Source organism: Sturnus vulgaris, chromosome 4 (assembly GCF_052056855.1).
Source record: "Sturnus vulgaris isolate bStuVul1 chromosome 4, bStuVul1.hap1, whole genome shotgun sequence".
In the NCBI taxonomy this organism is placed as follows: domain Eukaryota; kingdom Metazoa; phylum Chordata; class Aves; order Passeriformes; family Sturnidae; genus Sturnus; species Sturnus vulgaris.
This window is the reverse complement of record NC_142246.1, coordinates 48153094-48172508: the sequence shown is the minus strand read 5'-3', so window position 1 is coordinate 48172508 and position 19415 is coordinate 48153094. Positions and strand designations below refer to the sequence as shown.

Genomic DNA, 19415 nt, shown 5'->3' with positions numbered 1-19415 from the left:
AGGTTTAGGTTGAACCCTTCACAAAGAGGGTGATTTGGCATTGGAATGGGCTGCCCAGGGAGGTGTTGTTGGAGTCACCGTCCCTGAAGGTGTTTAAAGAATGACTGGATGATGTGGCCACTTGGTGCCATGGCCCAGTTGACATGGTGGTGTTTGGTCATGGGTTGGACTAGATGTATTGAGCATGAGCAGCGGCAGCGGGAAGGTGAGCGCTGGGGGCAGCGCGGTGACCTCTGCACAAAGGGCGGGCATCAGCGCAGCCTCCGTCGCCGGCCCAGCGCCAGCCAAGCGCTGACCTTGGCTTTGCTGCTTGGCTCTTAAGGAATCAGAAGCAGCGAAGATGAAAGACCCCACGCGCCTCTCCCGTCGGCGGGCAGCTGGGACCGGGCAGCCGGAACCTGCCGCCTTCCCGCGGGGCGGAGCGCGGCCCTCGCCCCGCCCGGCCGGCCTCGGCCCCGCCTGTCCCGGCCCTGCCGCTCGCTCCGTGCCTCGGCCATGGCTTTCGCCACCCGCCAATTCGTTCGCACCGCCGCTTCCGACGCCGCCACGGCGGCCGCCAAGAAGCTGCTCATCAAGCATGTCACGATCATCGGCGGCGGCCTCATGGGCGCAGGCATCGCCCAGGTGAGCGCGGCGTGGCCACCCGGCCGCGGGGCAGGGGGAGCGGCGGCGCCATGGCGGCCGCGGGGCGGCCGGGGCCCGGCAAGTGCTCGGGGCCGCGGGGCGAGCCCTGCGGCCAGCGCGGGCCCTTCCCGGGCTGCTGCTCCCGCGTCCCCTGCGCCCCGCTCGGGCTCTGCGCTCGGAGCTGAGCCCGGCCGTGGTGCTGCGCTCCGCTCTGTCCCCGGGCGGGAAGGGGCGAGCGCAAGGGAGGGCGAGCGCTCTGGCGGCGGACCAGCATTAATAAAACCCGGAACAAAACAAACCAACCCTTCTATCGCAATGTGTTACAGTCCGTGGTCAAACTCCTTGGCGCTTGCCTTTCCGGGCTGTGTTGCGTGCGGAGCAGCGGCTGCGCTGGCTCCCGGCCGTGCTGGGACGCGCCCCCGCGCTCCGCTGCCAGACCGCTGCAGGTTTGGGTTCGGCCGCTGCCGAGGCGGGTACAAAGTATTGCTGCTCTCTGCTTGCTCAACTTCCACACTTCTGCTGATCAGCACATCTTCAGGTCCGACGGGTTGGCGAGAAGAGCCACCGAGGCTGATGGTTAAATTGCTTAAGGTGATTCTTAAGACAGTGCGTGGAATATTTGTAAATAGACAATGAGTAATGATATGTGGAAAATGTTGGTTGGAAAGAAGATTTTTCTAACTTGGCAAGGGAGCAGATCAAGTGACATTTTAGACATTTTACCAGTAGAATGCAGCAGCTAAAAGGAGCATTTAGCTGTCAGTCATTTTCAGAATTACGAAGTGGTTAATATTTAAATAGTACTTATTTTCCCAGAGTTTAATGTCAGGCCTTTGGCTTTTAAGTTCACCTTTAACTTGATAGCTTTGGGACATGAAATCCAAGAGTCCTTTCAGTGATTGAAAGTTTCTGCACTTAGTTAATTCAGAGAAAGAACCTGTTGCCCAGGATACCAGGGTAGTTCACAAACTTCACAAAGAATAAGGGGAGTAGGCAGACATCCGAGGAGAAACTGACAGTGAGGCTGGAGCTCATGAATAGCAGTTTTCCATTTCAATGAGTTAATTTGTTTGCTGCTCAGAACGAAAGATTTCTTACATTCCTGGCAAATCTCTAGCAGAAGGAATACAGGGGCTTTTTTTTTCTTTTTTGCTAAGAAAATAGTTATTTAATCACTTTTCTGATAAAAACACTCCTCTGTATCGTGACACTAGAGCTTGAGGTTTCCACTGAAGAACCATCAAAGAGCAACTTAGAAAAAGGTTGTTCTTGTGTTTGAGGAAGATGTGCGCTTTGCAAAGCTTATCATTTTCCAGGTAAGTGAGCTGATCTTGTTCTGCTGGACTGCGCATTTTCAGAGAGCAGCTTGTCAAGAGAAACATGTCTGGTATTTGACAGTAACAGGGGGTGCAGGCCTCTACCACTATAAAGGACCCAGGATTGTTTTGCTGACCATCTGCCTCCAATTTATCAATCCAAAATTATCTCAAAGCAGAGGTCATAACACTGAGTGGTGTCTCCCTTGTACCCTATTAATAAAGCTGTTTTGCATCCCTTTTTGAACACTTAAGAAATTGTATTTCCTCTTCTATTGCATTCTCATGCTAAAATGTGTGGCTGAAAGCCATAACTTTTGATTCTGTCTTATGAAAAGCACTTCTGTATGAGAAAAGCATTGACTCCTCAGCACTCGTGTTTCTTATTTAGCATTCTTAAGATCATTGGATAGTAGAGTTTAGGCAAATGTGTGTTTGAGTTCCAAGGAAACAGTATGATCTTGTCTCATTTTCTTCCTCTCTGTCCATGTAAATATGGCAGAAAATAGGAGAAGTTAATTTTTCTAGGATTTTCCACCAGCTGTGACACCAGTGATGGTGTTATAAATGGATCCTCAGTGACTTACCTCTTAAAAATGTGTTTGGTAATGATTTTTCATCTGAAGATAAAAGTCTTGCTTCACTGTTACAAATGGTCAGCAGCAGATGAAGTGTTAGGAGTAAGAGTACAAGCTTGGTTTAAGGGGTTTTTATGGAATGGCCATAGTGAAAATAAAAAACCAAGTTGGATGAAGAAATGTTTGCCTGCAAACGGACCCCTTGTTAAAGCTCTACTGCTGCTGTCCAGAGACAATCTGGCATTTCTTTATTTGCTGGGTTAGTGAGGCAAATTGGATGAGAATATCACCATGCTTTTCTTCATGAGATATCTGTATTTTGTTTCAGCTAGTTTTGTTGGAGTAGATCTTGTGGGTGCATAAGTCTTTAGTCATCAGATGTAACATTAAATGCAAGGTAAAAGATTGCAGAAGGGAAGCTCTGAAATTGAGTGACTTTAAAACCATCAGTAGAACAATGTTTTAATATCTGTTTTACACAAATACTAAATCACAACTCTGTTAGTTCACGGGTTCTGAAAGTGGGGATAGACTGTTGCTGACTAACAAGAGGAACATAAAGTAACAGTGAAATAACAGATAATGAGCAGCTGATCTTAATAGGCTGATGCAATATGAGACAGTGGCATTATGTGTTTGAAATTAATTTAAATATCAACCAAAAGGCAATCCAGTACTGTTGTGTGCAGCTGAGCCAAGTACATAGTAAGGAGACTTTCCTGTCTGTGTGGAATCCTGGAGTGGCAGATGTTCACTGCTGCTCCCAGCTCCACTGTCACCTTCGTGTTGTTGCAGGGACATGCTCGTGGTCTGACAGCAGAGCTGTGTTCTGGGGACACAGGGCTGGCTATCCCTAGTGCCACCTGCTCACCCTGCCAGCATTCCAGTTTTGGTCTCCACAGCCCTTTTTCCTTACAAGATCCCAGGTTCTCAGCTAAAACACTTGTTCCTTTCAAGACAGACATTTATTCTGTAGCCACGGCCACAGAATTTAGATGTCTTCAGACACAAGATTCTGCAGACAGTGTGAAAGAGAGATTTCTTTTTCCTTTTGCCTCAAGTTGAGACATTTGTCCCTTCAGCATCACCCCAACTGTATACAGACTTTTATGTTTCTTCTAGTCAAGTGCATTTAATTCAATGTCTTTTAGCTCACTTTTGTCTAAATGCCTGGTGTATTGTCTGTCTACACAAATCAGTATGGTTGGTTGGTTTGTGACATTGATGTTGAATTTTAATTTTGTTTTTACCTTTCAGGTTGCAGCAGCCAGTGGTCACACTGTGGTGTTAGTTGACCAGTCAGATGAAATCCTTAAGAAGTCTACAAAAGGAATTGAAGAGAGTTTGAAGAGAGTGACAAAGAAGAAGTTTGCAGATCAGCCTGAGGTTGACACCTTCTTTATTCCTCTAGGAAAAGTTGGAAGAATAAAAACTACCATATTGAACTTACAACATCGCAGTTATGCATTATAGAGTGTGTAATTATACTAGGTTAAAAAGAGAACTTTTTTCCCAGTGTGCTCAAGAACCTAGACTTTCAGTTTGTTTGGTTGTTTGGTTGTGGTTTTTTTTTTTTTTTTTTAATTTAGGGAGGTTGAAAGGTGTCTTACCTCATTTTCTTTCCTTAATAAACTTCAGCTTTAAGATAAAGATTTAAACCAACTTGGCGATCTTTTAAAACAGATACTAAGTGTGAAATGGAGTCAAATCATTCATCATAACTTAAAAGCAAGCAGTCTTTGATTGCTTACCTGGGAATGCACCCATTTTGTCCAAAAACAAATAGTAACAAAATTGTCTTAATACCTGAGTAAGGAGTCTTTTATTGGGTTTTTTTGCTCCTAACACTTGGACACAGGATTACTGCAAAGGAAATGAGAGTGCAAGTGACACGTGTGAGATGTATAACTTTGCACTTACAGCAAGCCACTGTGGAGCAGCTGATGAGTCTAACTTTGTATCCTAAGGGTTACTTGTTGCTGCGTTTGTTTCTCTAAATTCCACAGCAGATTTATTTCTTCTTTTGATACATATTAACATATACAATGTATGCTGATATTGATGACTGCCAGAAAATGATGCAGCAGACAAAGGAAATAAAAAGAGCTTGTTTGCAGGAGTATGGAAGTGCCAGGAGTAGAGCATACACACATAATTATGGGGAGTCTTTTGATAAAAAAAAACCTGTCCACATAATACTTGCACTTTTTGTATGACATTATATTCTACCATGTTGGGTTTTTAAAATTTGTACTACATCTCTGTTTACCCTTGACTAAAAGTCTTGTGTTTCTATTTGATTTCTGCCCTCACAAACTATGTCGACAGATTTACTAGTGAGAAAACATTTTGCCCCACTTTTTCACTGAAACTATAGCTACTGATTGACAAACCAGGTGATCACTCAGACTGTTGCTGAAGGCTGGACTACAGCAAATAGTCTTTCTAAAAGAATGAGTTTAAAGGTCTCCTATGTGCTTCAAAATAGATTTGATTGGCTAGGAAAATTTTGTCAGTGGAAAGCATTGTAACTCTGCACACTTAGAACTTTCTCATTGATTTGGAAATGTGGCAGACTGCCTGCATTTTGGGGGGCTCAAAAGCACTGGAGCACATAAGGGGATTCTCATGTAAAAGTAAATTAAATCACTGTAAGTAGACATTACAGCTGCTTGAAAATGTTTCAGGCTGGTGCCGAGTTCATTAAGAAGACCTTGAAGAACCTTACAACAAGCACAGATGCAGCATCAGTGGTCCACAGCACGGATTTGGTGATAGAAGCCATTGTGGAGAACCTGGAAGTTAAAAATAAACTCTTCAAGACGCTGGATAAGTTTGCTCCAGAGTATGTATATTTTTCTTGTTACATTTTGAAACTTAGACTATTTTATTTTCTGTTTTTATACTTACAGTTAGTTATCTATTTTCTTAGCTGCTTTATTTTAAAATAAGTTTTGCTGTCTCAGACTAGCTCCCGACTATCATGTTGGTGTGGAATAGTTGTTGTACTAGGTGCATGTTACAGCCATCCTCAGGTGTGTTGCATTGCTTCATTTGTTGTTCCAGATGTGTTTAGTCGTTGATTGCCCATCTACTTTGGCAAGTTCAAATCTAAATCCAGCTACAAATGCAGAACAGTAGAATTAACTTGTTCCAGTACACATGGGTTACTGTTAATGTTGTGCTCCCATACTTAAATAGGGATTTGGGATGCTAAAGTGTTTGTTTCCAGCAACCTGACATTAACAAGTTTTAAGTTTCAGTCAGCTCAATAATGTCTTAAGTAAACTAACATTACTTTGTATTGTTAGAAGAGTTGTGAAACAGCCATTGCTGGTTATTGTGTGTGGTGTAAAAGGGTAAATAGTACATCAGTAGGCACTCATTCAGTTACTGAAAGTCCCTGGGAATGTCTTTGAACTATATTTGATAACTGTTGGAAGTTACTGTTGAATTTTATTCAGACCCAAAAATGCTGTTAAGGTGAGCATGCAGTCTCAGAAATTGAGCCTTGTAAATGATGAGTCAGGATCACAGGACCTTGACTGCTTGCAGGTTGAGATTTTAACTGCTTGCAGGTAAATCTGGGGGTATTGGCTAAGAGGTATTCTAGACTGTCTAACCTGTCAACTGGGCAAGCAGTGCTTTAAATATCATGTCAAGGGAGAAAAGATGTTATCATTAGTTGACTTCAGCCTAGGGAAATTTTCAGGCTTTCTCATACTATCAGTAATTAAAATTACCTGTTCATTTTGAAAACAGTAAATGATCACAAGCAGCCATGTACTGAGCACAGGGTAACTTGCCATTATCCTGACACCCAAAAGTATGTATGTGCCTTCTATGTTTATGAGAGTACCCTGTTATGGTTGGATTGTGCCTATTTTGTGCAGACATTGATTGCCCGAGTATTTAGTGGGCAAATTGGAGTGTACTAAATGGTAAACTGTCTAAAACCTGTCAGCAAGGAAATGTGGGCATGGGGACTTGGAGCCTCACTTAAAATATGTATGTTTGGAACACCTGAGGCTATTTTTTGTAAGACTGAGCTGTTTGTCAGCATAGCTGCTGTAAAATTTACAATTTTACATTACAGTGTTAAAAGCTACTGGGAGTTGTTCAAATATGCTCTTCCCAATTGCAAAAGGGATGATTTTGTAAGGTTGGGAAAAATGCCTAAGATAAGAAGCCTTCCTTTTTAAGAGGATATTTGGAAATTATTTTAAACATACTGATACCTTATGTGTAGGATAAAGGAAAGTGAAGTGAATGGCAGAGAAAATGGGCTGCAGAGTAGATGAAAAACCCCTAAGATAGTGAAACTTAGTAGTCAGATATTTAAAATATTAGCTTTGGATACAAAAGGTAATTTGTAACTGTGAGAGTGTAGAGTTGCAAATTGTGTCCCTAGTGTAGGGAAAGGCAGAAACCTGTAGTAAGTGTTTTTCCATGTGTTAGAAGGAAGCAGCAGGCTTTATTCATCCCACATGGCAGTGTGCAGGAACGGAAAGCTCTTTCCGTCAGTGCAAGCGTTCTACAGCCTTTTCTAAGACTGAATAGTTCAAAATTTATAAACCTATTGTATGGACTGTTGTGTCAGCTCAGTAGGAGTGGCAGACTTGTGATTAATTGGTAAAAATGACAGGATTTGTTTAAAGACAGTTTTGAGTCTCGGGAGGAGCTTTGCTTCTAGGGGGCTCTGGGCATTGATGGCCCTCTGAAGTGTGAGTTAAAGGGGGAGACCAGGAAAGACCAGGATGTTGTGGAGGGAGAACTTGGTTTCTTCAAATCTCAGGACTTACCACAGGGGTGGGTGATAGCAGGAATAAATGTGAGGGGCTATGTATTACAGTTGTTCTGACAAGATGATGAATTCTGCCTGTGAAATACAAGGTGTATGAAACCCTGCATTTTTCTTCTTTTGTGCTCTATTTCATGTCTTATCCATTTCCTCAGCTGCAACATGTACTTGTTCATCTCCCATTTTTGCACTATGAAAACAATTCCAAAGAAAATAAATAAGTCTGGGAACTGCAAAAAAGTAAAATGTTACATTGAAAAAGCATAGCACATTTAATTCCTCTTCCTTTTCTTATAAAATAACTAATTCCTCTGAAAGTGGATCTATACATGTAGGGGATGGCAAAGCTATTCTTTTGTTGAGAGAAGTTGTATTTGTGACTGGGGAGCAAATTTCTCTTAAGTGTTCAAATCAAATGTAATAAGCCAGGAGTGTTTGGCAACCCCAGAGCACCTTGGAAACTTAGGGTATTCCTCAGATGGGTAACAGTCCAGGTGAAATGGATGCTGTATCTTGGGTGCCATTATCCTGAGAACATACTGGTTTATGTTCTTGGAGCTTTGCAAAATGCAGAAGGCAGAATTGTATGGTCTATTCCTCTCAGTATTATACTCACTGTATTTGGTATTTGTTACTGTGTTACATCGTCGTTACTCCATCATCGTTGGAGCAGAGCAAATCATTGCTACCTACTCTTCAGTTTTGTTTTCCTTTTCTTGAATGGAGTCAGTCTTGCATTTTGAAAAAAGTCAGGCTAGGAGTTTTGTGGACACTGCAGCACTTCTCCAAACAGAGTCATTATGAATATGACAAAAGAAATTTTGGGTATCCACTTTAAGAATTTTTCTGTACTTGCTTTCTGCTTTTCTTCTGGGATGTAGGAAATGCCCATCAGTATTCTTTGGCCTGGGATTTACCTTTAGATGTGGAAACTCAGCTTGGACCTGGCCAGTGTTTTTCAGCTGTTCGCTGTGCTAGAATGAATGTGTTATAAAACTGTTGGAAAAAGAGGTGTTGTTCAGTGTTTGCTATGTAAGGCAGCTGGACTGTAGGAGTCTGATTTATTGGAAATATTTATTAATGTTTATCTTGTGTTGGGCTCTGCTTTTGTAATCTTTCCCTGAGCCACTAGATGGCACCAAGAGAAAACACTCTTGTGCTGGGAAAGCCACTTCCATGGCTTCACTAGCACTGGCTTCCCAAAGCCTCCCTCTTCTGCTGTCACCTGAAGCGTGGATTGTCTAAGTCACAGAGGCATGAAAATTCTATTTTAAACTCAACTGAAATCAACTGGTTGGTCTGAGAAGAGAATGTAACTAAAATGCACTTATTCACAGTGCAAATTCAATGCTTTTCTTTTTTCCAAGGCTTTCTGTTGTGTGAGGCTACAGAAGAGGTACTGAGGCAAAATCTTTAACTCAGGTATAAACCTAGCAATTATTACATTTCACAAATCAATGCTTCTTTTTTATAGGAATATTTTAATTTTTATATGCAGTGGCAAATTTTTGGTGAAAGTAAGTGACTTTTGTATGCACTGATCTTGCAAGGTCAAAGCTATGAAATGTACAATGCTCCTTTTAGTGCCTCACCTCAGAACAGTGTAAGGCCGCTTTATGGTGGGGAGATAATAAAACAATATTTGTAAGAAGAGTAAACAGGAATTTTCAGAATTTTTTATTTCCTTCACTATAACAAAAAAGTGAACATAATAAAAAATGGAAAGTGAAGTGGGTGCTTTTGTCTTGAAATGCTTTCTTTAATGCCAGTATAAGATGTCCTCATGCCTTGGGCATAACTTTTCTGAAAGCTCTGTTGTAAACCTCAGTTACATCTTAGTACAATGTAAGCAAAATACCAATGTAGATAAACATTTGCTGAATCCAGTACGATAACTTTTTGAAGGGATGATAGGGTGCAGCCCAAAATGAAAGGTAGGTTTTAATCTCTAATTTAGTTTCTGATTTTAATGATTTCAAGAAAAAGCCATTTCTATGATGTGATAGCAGGGCTGTTGAGGTTTTGAGATATTTCTGGGGAGAAAAACTCAAACAAACAAAAAACTCAAACCATTATAAATTGCAGTTTGTAAATCTGGTTTATGTCTGGAAAAGGACTTCATATGTCTTAAAATTCTTGGCATTTTGTGTACCCTTTGCAGTGTCCTATGCATGGCAGGTCTTAAATTTTCCATGTTTTTTTCCTCCATCAAATCTTTGCTCTGGTGGTAGATTTGGTCATCATGTCTATCTTTGATAATTTTAAAATGAAGTAGATTGCTAATTTTGTGTAAGACTCCAAAGTGCATTTTTGACATGGCGTATGATTGGGTTTCAATAAATGCGTAAATGTGTTTAACAACAGATAAAAATACACTTAGGTTTCCAGGATTGCTGAAGGAATTACCTAGAATGGATTTGGCGAGTTAATTAAAATTTTCTACTTGCACAGTCCTTTTTTCCAGCACCTAATAAAAGTATTCGGTATAATTCTTCCAGAATCAGAAAGTCACACAGTCTTTGCAGTGGTTATTTACTCATTGCTGTGCTTAGACCTCAGGAAAAGGACCGTGGTAAACTGCAGGGATATTTCTGAGAATCCTTGGATAGTTATCCAATGGATGTCTATTTATGTTTAGTGCCTCAGTCTCCTACTGTCCTTTATTCATTTTATGTGTTTCTTATTTCCAGGCATACGATATTTGCAAGCAACACTTCATCCTTGCAAATCACAAAGATGGCAAACGCAACCACCAGGCAGGACCGATTTGGTGGTCTCCATTTCTTCAATCCTGTGCCTATGATGAAGCTCGTGGAGGTGAGTGTCTTATGAGCACTCCTTGCAGGGGCTGTTACCATCATGTTCAATCATAGCAGTAACTGCAGCCCAGCAGTGCAATTGTCAGCAGTGGGCTTTCAGTTAGATTGACAGAGCAGATCTCAGTTTGCAGCTGTTCTGATGTGGAATTTGCTACCTCTAGTGAATAGAGGGTGCTGCAGTCTCTGTTAAGGGGTGGTTTTAAGAGACAGGTAACTCCTTCAGTTTCAAGGCTCCTAAATTCTCCACTGAACTGTCAACAGAGGTGCTGGTTTTAGCCATCATTTCAAGCAGGGAGGCTTCTTCATAAGAAGTGCTGATACCAGTGTAGAAATCAATAGAAAATTCCAGGAGATGAAGTCTTATTGCCTTGTCACTTTTGTAACAAAGTCAGTCAGATTCAGTGTTTCTAGAACTACAGGCTGGGAAAGAGGGGCTGAAAATCTAACCAGAGGAAAAGGACCTGGGGGTGTTGGATGATAACTGCTGACCATGAGCCAGCAGTGCCCAGGTGGCCAAGAAGGCCAATGGCATCCTGGCTTGTGTCCAAAATAGTGTGTCCAGCAGGACCAGGGCAGTGACTGTCCCCCTGTACTCAGCACTGGTGAGGCCACACTTCAAGTGCTGTGTCCAGTTTTGGGCCTTTCACTACAAGAAAGACATTTGAGGTGCTGGAGCAGGTCCAGAGAAAGGAAACAGCTGGTGAAGAGTCCAGAGAGTAATTCGCCTGAGGAGCAGCGGAGGGAGCTGGGATTGTTTAACTTGAGGAAGGGAGGCCAAGGAGAACCCTTATCACTCCCTAAAATTACCTGAGAGGGGGTTGTAGTGAGGTGGAGTAGCTGTTAGTACCTGTTATATCAAGAACTACAGCTGTTTAAATGGTTCTCTAGAGTGATATCTTTGTGTTTCCCAAGACAACAGAGATTATGTAGTTTTTAAAGTTGTTTTGATATGCTATAATCTCTTAAATCTGCTTTCAAAGAATGGTTTCTTTTACCATCCATCCATAGTGGCTGAGTGGGAAAGTGCCTTAAAGAAACACAATACTGCAAAATAAAGTATCTATGTGTAAAATAGCATTCTTCGTCTGTTACATATCTATCCACTGAAGTTGGTTTTTTGCGAAACATTTTGTGAATTTCTGGAAGAGTGGATTACATTGCTGTAATGGGGAAATGAGAGAGATTCTGCTCATAAATATGCTTATACTCTCTGGCTTCCCTGTACCCAGGTCATCAAGACTCCAATGACCAGCCAAAAGACCTTTGAATCACTTATGGATTTCAGTAGAGCAGTAGGAAAGAGTCCTGTCAGTTGTAAGGTAAGTATGTTTTGACAGTATAATGTTCAGAGGGTCTGTCTTTGTAGACTGTTAACTTTAAGGTGGTAGGTTTTAGTAGATGTGTGAGCACTTCAGAAATTTACAGGCTGCTTCTTGTCCAGTTCGTCTTCATAATTAAAGCAATTTGAAAAGAAAACACCCCCATTTACCACAAATTCTTAAGGTCCAGTGACTCTAGACATCTTGTCTAGAGCAGCAAAACTCACAAGTATCAGGGCTTATTGTTAGGGAGTCGTTCTTCCAAATCCTGCAACAGCATAGACAGGAGAGTTTAAGCAGGAGCTCATCTTTAGCCATGCCAGAGACAAAACTGCTGGCTCTTATACTGTGAGGCAATTGGCTGAATCCTCCATGGTGTGTGCTCATTGCAAGTTTTTCTTGAGACTGCAGTAACTAGACACGTATTAATCTTAATTTCTTCTCAGCTTTGTTTTTTTTTCTCTAGAGAAACACTGCTTCGAAAGCACACTTTTTCTGAATCCATTAAACTGTGGTCTGGATAGCTTTATGCAAGCTACTGCTTTGAATTTCACAGCCCCCAGGAGACAATTGATCATAAAAAGAAGGTCCTACAATCTGGTAGTTACCAGATTAATTAATTCAGCTTCTGGATGCTGGACTCTAATTCTGGCTATGTTCTCTAAATTCTGATTAAATTGTTCTGTGGCCTCAGTTGACTTTTTCCCTATTTCCGTCACAGTTTAGTACTATGCAATGTGTAGAATATAGGATGAATTGTTACTCAAATTAGTTTGGATAGAGAACAATGCAGTACTCATGCCTGAACTTTTTTTTTTTTTTTTTAATTCTTGCTTATAGAAGAAACATTGCTTGGGATTCTTTGGATTAAATATTGAGATAAAGTGGAATGAATAATAAACATCTGAAACATTAGTAATATACAAAATAATATTTTATTTGAAAAACTCTCTTGTGTTTGATTGACTGTTTGTGCGTTTGATTGGTGCTTGTGCAAAAGAAGTTTTGTATCCATTTGTTACCTTCTGACAGCATGTCTTATCTTTTCATTGTTAGTGTTGACGTTTGCTGTTACAATGATCCTAACTTTCAGTAGTACAGGTCACCAGTGAGCAGTGGGGGAGAAACAGACTTTAGTTAGGAGTGCTTCTGGTAGTGGACACACAGACAAAAACCTGCTAACCTTCAGGAAATCATATCATTAGACTCTTGATAAAGAAAATACTAGCCATATTAAATTGTTTTCATATTAATTGCTTTGGGCTTGTAGTAGTTTTACTGTTCTCAGTCATGATGACTGTTTGTGTGCCATTCCTTGTTTGAATTTCACAATATTTTATGCTTTAATACTGAGCAGGTAAATGAGATGAAAAATACAGTTCAGAGAGTATCTTAAGTAATGGTACAATAAGTGTCTTCATCCACTTTTTTTATTTGCCATGTAGTATTTGAGTGTAGTTCTGGTAAAGAGTGTTTACTTAGAATCCTTTTTTTATTTATCCTAGGATACTCCAGGGTTTATTGTAAATCGTCTCTTGGTGCCATATATGATGGAAGCTGTTCGACTTTTTGAGAGAGGTACTTGGTGGTGTATTGACTTCAAGGGATGTTGACATATAGCACTGCTAAATGTTACATTGCTTCAGAAAAGCCTTGGGATTCCCTCAAAATTTTCAGACATTAAAGGCTGGAAGTGAATAGAGAATGCTAAATATGAGCCAACATGTTTAGCTGGAAAGGCCTTGCCTTCACTTTGAAATGTCAGGTTATGCAGAGATGGAAGGTACTTGTGTGTGAAATTCCTGGTGGTGGAAGATGTTTCTGGCTTGGAGGTGACAAGATGAATGTAGTGCCATTATAAAAATATCCTCTGCCAGCTGTTTAGGAACTTTCCTCTCTCTGTCCCAGGAGACATTGATAAAAGTGATTCAAAGTCCCATAATGGGACCATTGGTAAAATTCTCTTGAGTTCATTTATATGGGGCTTGTGAAATAAACCACCAGTTTTGAGGTAAGAGCTGTAATAGTGTCACAGTAGGGAACTGGCACAGAAGTGATTTGAGCTCAGCTACTGCCACGTAAAACTTCCTGTTCCCCTTCTGTGTGGGTTTTTAACATAGGTTCTTCAGGAATTTCAGTCTCGTTGCTGTTTCCTTTTACATTAATATGTAGGTAAAATAATACGAATCCCCAAAAGACCACTGCATTTTTCAAAGCATTGAAGGTTGTTTTGAAAAAAAGCCAATAATGATTGTAGTGGATAAAGATGAAATTACAAACTATAATTGCTTCTATTTCAAGTGCTCTGCTCATAGCTCCACGCTAGTAAAAATGTAATTTGAAACATTTTGTTTTTGAAATCACTGCTTTTTTACAGATGAAAGCACTCCATTTTTAGGATTCCACCAAATACGCTTTAAATATTAAAAATCTCTTTTTAAGCACATGGAAAGGATGGTTTGATTTCCAAAAAAAAAAAAAAGAAACAACACTACTTGTTTATCCATCAACAGATGTACCTAATTACATCTCAAAGGGAGAAAAGAGCAAATTTAGTGACTTGAAAGGCAAAGGCATGAATGTGAGGGGGCATTATTCTTTTAGAAGATGTCAGTTTTAAATAAAGTGTCTGGTGTTTCAGTGTGTTTAAAAGAGGTGCCTTTGTTAAGTGATATGTATCATTGTGCGTATTTCAGGAGACAACAGAACTTTTAATTAAATGCAGAAGAAAACAGTTACTAAGTTTGTATGTTAAAACTGACTGCTTTGCCTAAGCAAAACAATATTTTGTTTTAATCTTTATTCTTTTTATATTTTCTCCCGCAGTATAATTCCAGACTTGCTAAAGTTCATTTGCGACTTTTTACCTCTAATGAAATCTATTTAAAAAACTAGTTGATGTATTGGGAAGGCTATCTTTTAATTGATATGTTCCAGCGAATCAGATTCTATTTTTATCATATCCTTTGTGTTTATTCTCAGAGTAGACATTTGAGCCAGGTTGTCATCTACATTAAATGAAATTGTGTCTCTTTCCTGGTAACCCCAAACATTGAAATGCCATTTTATTGGGCTAGTCCTTGAGTTTTTATTTATACAAAATCTCATTCTGTTAAATGTGTACTTTTGCATAAGCAACATACTTTTATTATATTAATAATGACTTAAACAGGTCATATTGTAAATATTAATGTACAGTGGCCTGTACTGCTCTGTCCTTAGTGGAAAACCTAAAAAGCAGTCATCTAAGTTTCTATGAAAGTCTGCTTTATACTAGGAGAGATTAGAGTGAACTAGGGATATAGCCCTTGTTTGCCTTTTTACTATTTTTTATTGCATTGTAATGAAACTGTTAGGTGGGCAAGTCCCACATTTGACAAAGTGGGACAAATCTGTTGAGAGAATAAGTCTGTATACCTGCATCAACTGCAAATGAGCTGAGGATTTAGCTTAGTTTGAATTTGGGGAACTGAAATTATGTTAGAATTAGCTAAGGCTACTCTGCAGCTTCTCAGAAATAAAATGTGGCTTTAAAGAAACACTGTCAGCTTTAAAGAGTAAAATGATGTATATATAAATTATTAGTTCGTACAGAGCTGTCACTGAAGTTGTTACCTTTACAAGAGATTTTGTACATTTATTTCTAGGGTTCTCTGATCTTAGGCATATAAATTGTTCAGGCTGTGTCTGCCAAGCTGCCGGACACCGTGAATGCCTGTACGCATCGAGCACGGAGGTTACTTAACAAGTACCTCTGGGGTTTGTATAACTTCATCTTTTTATAGGATCTGCAGAGAAAGTGCACTGCCTTTCTCAAAATATGTGTTAGAGGTGTGTAGTAGAGGTGCATCTGCTTTGATGACAGTCTAAAATATGTATTCCCAGCTAAAGAATGAGGTTAAAGTTAACTGTGACAATGTGGCAGTGCACAATGTGGCAGGATTTGTATTTTTATAGGCGCAGACTGAAGTAGAAGTAACAAGTTTCAGATAATTTTGATTATTTATTTTTAAATAATTTTGGAATTCATGAATTCAACTGCATCTGCACAGTCATTTCAGGTCTCTCCTATCTGCCATCTCTGATCCCAACAGATATCCTCTGGTGATAGGTGCTGTAGCTAAGCATGTTACTCAGGAGCTTCTGCTCCCCTCTCCATGCCTGCCTTACCCATCAGCTGGATATCACTTGTGTTCTGGCAGTTGTACTGTAAGGGTAGCTCTGTCCTGTGCATCATTCAAAAGCTGCTGCTGATCTCATAAAGCTGAAGTTGAGTTGTTTCCTTACTTGCCCTGTTCTGCTGCTCTGAAAGAAGCTCGTTTCTTCATAGTGACCAGTTCTTCCTTTCGTCATTCTGATAGGGTCAGCATGGTACCTGTGGCTCCATCAGTAGTGCAGTGCTTTGTATTGAAATGCAAGAGAAAACCAGGAAAATGGAAAGCAGGCCTGCAGGGTTTGCTTTTTGTTTTTCTTTTTTTGTGAGAGGTTCAGCTTTATGCTCCAGCATGTGTATGCTGACTCCAGTTTTTGTGGCCGTGAAACATGCAGAGATTTCTGTGAAGAGCTGCACCAGGGTGAAATAACACCGTGTTAATTATGTATAAGTGGTGCCAAGGAGATGCAGAATCTTCTCTGTTCATCAAACTGTCAATCTTTTCTCTAGGAGATGCATCAAAGGAAGATATTGATGTTGCTATGAAGCTTGGGGCTGGCTATCCCATGGGTCCATTTGAACTGCTGGACTATGTTGGGTTGGATACCAGTAAATACATTATAGATGGTACAGCATGCTTGTTTTTTTCTCCCTTTCCACTTCTTAGCTAAATTGTAAATGTTCTAATGTAAATGTGACTCTTAATTATTTAAACTGAATGTTTAAAGCCTTTCAACCGTTGAGGAGAAAGGAGTTAGAATTCAGCTCAGAAGGCTGTATGAGTACAGCATTTGTACTGCATGCCCGTACCCCTTTGTACATGGGGACAGAACAGTGGTGGCTTTGCTGACTTCATCAAGGGCTATTGGAAAATAATATTATTATTAACATTAATGGTACTTTATATAACTAAAAAGAATCAGTGGGAAGAGTGACATGTACTGGAGGTGAGGAATTCTATGAAAAGCTACAAAAGTTGAGGCTCCCTATCCTTTTTCTACCAACCATATTTTCATTCTTAATTAATAGGAAACCCAGTAAATATCTCAAAAGATGTAAGTGAACCACCTCCCTGTCACTTCAGTTAAGAAGTGGTTGAATGTCAATACAGTAACAAAAACATACATAAGTGGTGACGGCTTCTTGATGGTTGTTGTGTTCTTTTGAATGAGCATCTTAAACATTCTCTGAGGCAGAATGTCACTTTGACAATGGCATTTTCAGTGGAACCTCTCTTGCTTTTAGTCAGTACTGTGGAGCAGTGTTATAATGTTCTAAGTAACCATGTGTTTCGCAGGTAGAAATTCAACTTGGAATTTCTTTGCTCTTGAATTTCTTTTTCAGCAGAGCCTTTATTTTATTTCCTTGTACTTAACTATGTTTCAAAAGTTCTCCTTAATTGTCTTAAAAAATCCTCAGTGATGGAGATTATAAGGTGTTTGGAGTACACTGAGCCTGAAGACTAATTGTTAGATTTGTACATAATCATCAGTACTGACCTGGGCTTTATGAAGGTGTACTGCAGGGTCTCAGAGAGCCTAGATTAAGTTCTAGTCTTTCTTCAGTTTTCTGACCTTCGAATATTTTTCTAAGGAGATGCAGATCTGTATTATCTTTGCATATAAACAGAACTGTTATTAATTCATCCACTTCCCTTCCTTTCCAGGATGGCATTCATTAGAGCCCAACAATCCTCTTTTTGCACCCAGCCCACTCCTGAATAAACTGGTAGAAGAAAAGAAGCTGGGTAAAAAGACTGGAGAAGGATTTTATAAATACAAATGAACTCCGGACTTCAAGAGGTGTTAAACTATCTGTATATGTGCTAGTCAGCATTGCCATAATACAGGTGTTTAAACCTTCCCAAGGGTGGCACAAGCTGCATTTAGAACATAACTCACTTGTGAACTGAGTGATTGCACTAGTTAACTATGGTCAAAGCTTGATTTGATAGATTGTCTTTTTTCTTGTAATTCCAAAAAGCTTTCTATGTACAGTGCCTTCATTAAATGTTGATTTTTCTCAGGTGCAGTACAGAATGACAAGTGAATTTATGTATTTGAAACATTATTTTGATGGGGAAAATCCTAAAAATAACCTCACTTTCGTAAAAATAAAATTTTCAGCAATTCTGTATTGAGTGTGAGGGCTTGCAGTTGTGTCTCAGATGGAGCCCACAGGGTGGCAGTCTCTTCCCATGCTGACAAATGCAGCCTGGAAAGGCAGTGTCCTGTTTTGTTAGGATTTTCTGAAGTGCACCGCTGATCTGTAGATGTAAATTACAGTGTCTTGAACAATAATGTTTCGAATGACATATTTAAAAATAAAGAATCCCACAATGGCAGGCTGCTCCCTGAACAGAAGGTTTCCAATAAAGCATTTAAAAGTAGAGCTCATGATTTGCGTTGGGGTTTTCCAGCTTTTTCAAATGTTGGTTGAGGCCCTGCTTCTGCTAGGTGCTGTAGAAACATAATGAAGATTTCTAGGTGATTTCTGTTCCCAGGGGCATAGCTGGTGAAAACTTCTGAATGTTTTCTAGAGTCCTGTAAATCGGCTGTGTTTAAAGTGTCATTTTTACACACTACACTACTGCTTCTAGTACTGTAGTTGAGTACCTTCAGGATTGCAACTGGGAGTTTGTGCTGTGTAAACGAGTAAGTGTGTCTGGCTATGTGAGGCACCTTCTGTTTTGCAACTTCATTTCCTTGAGGCTTAGCAGAGTTGAATTTGTCCATGGTGGGAGTGAATCAAATCCTATCTTTTCTCCAAGTATCACAGAGAAAGTGGGCTTGAGGATTGGTGTTCCAGTTTAACTCAGTAGTAGTGTTCTTTTACTTTCTGTACTTGATGCTTCTATATATATATTTAGTTACATAAATTATGGTTAATTATTTAATACCAAGTTGCCTGTTTCTCCCTCCTCCATCATCTAATTCAGATTGCATATAAAGAAACTAAGTGCTGACAGAGGTTAGTTTTCTGGCACATGATCACATAAGAAATCTCTGAGTAGAGAATAACATTTTTTGTTTATTGGATCCTGGCCCTTAATTACATATCATGTAGTTTTGAGCCATTTGCCTTGAAAGAAAAAGGTTAAAGGAAAGAAACAGTACTATAAAGAGTCTTTTTCCTTTACTAATATATTGTTAAACGGACTTGATTTTACTGAAATACAGTCCACTTCTTGCATATGAAGTCTGTTTCACTGAAGGTTCTTAGTGCTTGTAGCTCGGTTTAGTGACTTTTCAATACTGCAGGGTGAAGTTAGTTTCAGTACTACTATTTTCAGTAGTAATTAAAAATGGGAATGTGTATGACCCTTGTGTCTTTAAAAATGGTATTTTTTTTTTTTTTACAAAAGCATTTAGGTAGAAGTAATTTGATACTGCTTACTTGGATGAAGATCTTTAATTTGGAAAGGGGAAGGTTTATAGCAAGGCATAGGGTATTGTTAAATGTGCAAAATATTTTTCACTAGTAAATGTGATACTTTAGAAAAACAAACTTTCTCTAAAACTGTGCTTTCCTTTCAGGAGCTCTAACAGGTACAGTATGTATATATGTAAGAAACCTGAAAAAGAGGCATTTGTGAGTTGGACTTGGTATTTGAGAAGAGACTTCTATTTTTTCAGCAGAATAGGCCCTGTGGAAATACTTTAATGGTTGGTGGGGATAGTTTATTTTATCAGCATATGGAGTGCTGTGCCAGGATGAGTAGAGATGAGGTAAGGGTGAAAACTTCAAATGCTCACTCTTAAATCTGGATCAGAATGGAGAGTGGTAATTGAATGACTGTAGTCAT

At 39.8% G+C, this 19415-nt stretch overlaps 1 protein-coding gene across 2 annotated transcripts; it reads left to right on the top strand.

The window, feature by feature from the left end:
• The first annotated feature begins 398 nt into the window (after positions 1 to 398).
• On the top strand, positions 399 to 18006 carry HADH (hydroxyacyl-CoA dehydrogenase). 2 transcript variants are annotated; one of them, XM_014878322.2, is made up of 8 exons: positions 399 to 624; positions 3776 to 3904; positions 5206 to 5363; positions 10010 to 10136; positions 11368 to 11457; positions 12963 to 13035; positions 16121 to 16237; positions 17277 to 18006. In XM_014878322.2, the coding sequence occupies exons 1-8, from the start codon at positions 496 to 498 to the stop codon at positions 17393 to 17395; spliced, it is 942 nt and encodes a 313-aa protein (XP_014733808.1). In that variant the 5' UTR covers positions 399 to 495; the 3' UTR covers positions 17396 to 18006. The 2 variants fall into 2 exon arrangements, with proteins under 2 accessions (XP_014733808.1, XP_088019985.1); XM_088163859.1 differs by lacking the exon at positions 399 to 624 and adding an exon at positions 925 to 1215.
• Positions 18007 to 19415: the final 1409 nt, after the last annotated feature.